This window comes from Chaetura pelagica, unplaced genomic scaffold (genome assembly GCF_000747805.2).
Source record: "Chaetura pelagica isolate M959 unplaced genomic scaffold, ChaPel_1.0 scaffold234, whole genome shotgun sequence".
Lineage (NCBI taxonomy): Eukaryota > Metazoa > Chordata > Aves > Apodiformes > Apodidae > Chaetura > Chaetura pelagica.
The window spans coordinates 512,199-513,705 of record NW_009952967.1 but is presented as its reverse complement, the minus strand read 5'-3'; the positions used below and the strand labels follow the sequence as shown (position 1 = coordinate 513,705).

General features: G+C 61.2%; 1 protein-coding gene across 1 annotated transcript; it reads left to right on the top strand.

The window, feature by feature from the left end:
• Positions 1-33: 33 nt before the first annotated feature.
• Positions 34-903, top strand: RSG1 (REM2 and RAB-like small GTPase 1). Its single transcript, XM_009995779.1, has 4 exons — positions 34-139; positions 232-384; positions 457-581; positions 664-903. The coding sequence occupies exons 1-4, from the start codon at positions 34-36 to the stop codon at positions 901-903; spliced, it is 624 nt and encodes a 207-aa protein (XP_009994081.1).
• Positions 904-1,507: the final 604 nt, after the last annotated feature.

The following is a 1,507-nucleotide window of genomic DNA, read 5'->3' as shown; positions in this document are numbered from 1 at the left end:
GTCTCTCCTGCCCCCCCACCTTTCAGGGGGCCCATGGCAGCCCCGGGGGGCCCGGCACTGGAGCCGGGCTGGCTCCTCTCCCCCGATGGCCGCCCCTACCTGGACTCCATCCTCCGGAAGAACCAGCGCAGAGTTTTTGGTGAGCCCCCCCACACACACACACACGCACGTGCACCCCAAAAATGAGGTACAAACACCCCAAAATTAACAACCCCTCCTCCTTTCTGCCAGCTCTGCTGGAGCACCCAGCCCTGCCCCCCAGCCTGGCTGCCCCCACCATCACCTACAAACTCTTCGTCTCCGGCAAGAGCGGCGTGGGCAAGACCGCCCTGGTGGCCGCGCTGGTGGGGACCCCGGTGCCCCCCGTCCACCACGAGACCCTGGGTATGTCACCTGTTTGGGGGGGCAGAGCACCACTGATGTCCCCTGGGGGTGACAATACGTGTCCCCCCACAGGTATAGAGGTCTCCACTGTGTACTGGCCAACACAAGACCGGGCCACCAACCGCCCCATCATCTTCCAGCTCCATTTCTGGGATTGCGGCGACGGGGCCCTGAGGAAGTTTGAGTATCTCCTGCCTGTGAGTCCACACACATATCTGGGGGAGGGGGAGGCACACACACACCGAGGACCCCCCCGTGATGGTGTTTGTGCCCCCCCAGTCTTGTAAGGAGGAGGCAGACGCCGTCCTCTTCCTCTTCTCCTTCACCGACCGCTCGTCCTTCGAGGAGCTGCCGGCCCAGATGAGCCGGGTGCTGGGCCCTGAGGAGGAAAAGCTCCTTAGGGTGGTCGTTGGCACCAAGTGTCCTTCTCAGGGAGAGGGTCCTGGAGGCGGGGGGGGAGGAGGGGGTCTTCATGCCCCTCATAAGCAGGTTTGCACCTCCATATTTCACCCTACTTGATGTCTGAGAATGTGCACAGCTCGTCACACCGATGGATCGGCAGCTCCTGTTTATTTTTAGGGGGTTTTGCCCCCGAGGGATTTCTTAGGGTGTTGGTGTCTCCCTTGACCGTGTGTGTCCCCCCACAAACAGGTTTACATCCCTGTAGTTCACCCCACTTGGTACCTCGGTATGCTGAGAACACACAAACTTCATCACCCCGATGGTTATGGCAGCTCCTGTTGAATTTTGGCTGGGCCTGGAGGGGGGGGAGAGATTGGGGTGTTGGTGTCCCCCTCGACAATGTGTTTCCCTCACAATCAAGTTTGAGTGTTGGTGTCTCCCTTGACCACGTGTCCCCCCCCAAGCAGGTTTGCACCCCTGTAGTTCACCCCACTTGGTATCTCAGGAGGCTGAGAACACACACACTTCATCACCGCGATGGGTTGGCAGCTCCCGCTGATTCTGGGAGGGGGAGGGGGGATTTTTCAGGATGTTGGTGTCTCCCTTGACCAGGGGTGTCCCCCCCACCAGATTCGACCTCTCCTCGCAGGCAGACGTGTCGGAGGGGGATGTGACAGCCTTCGAGGGGAGGTGGGGGCTGCGGGTGCTGCGGGCGGGCTGG

Excerpts from the sequence above, each read along its gene's own strand:
- RSG1 (XM_009995779.1), top strand. The coding sequence starts at position 34 with ATGGCAGCCCCGGGGGGCCCGGCACTGGAGCCGGGCTGGCTCCTCTCC. Across the intron at positions 140-231 it reads GAACCAGCGCAGAGTTTTTG|CTCTGCTGGAGCACCCAGCC; the intron begins GTGAGCCCCCCC and ends CCTTTCTGCCAG. Across the intron at positions 582-663 it reads AGTTTGAGTATCTCCTGCCT|TCTTGTAAGGAGGAGGCAGA; the intron begins GTGAGTCCACAC and ends GTGCCCCCCCAG.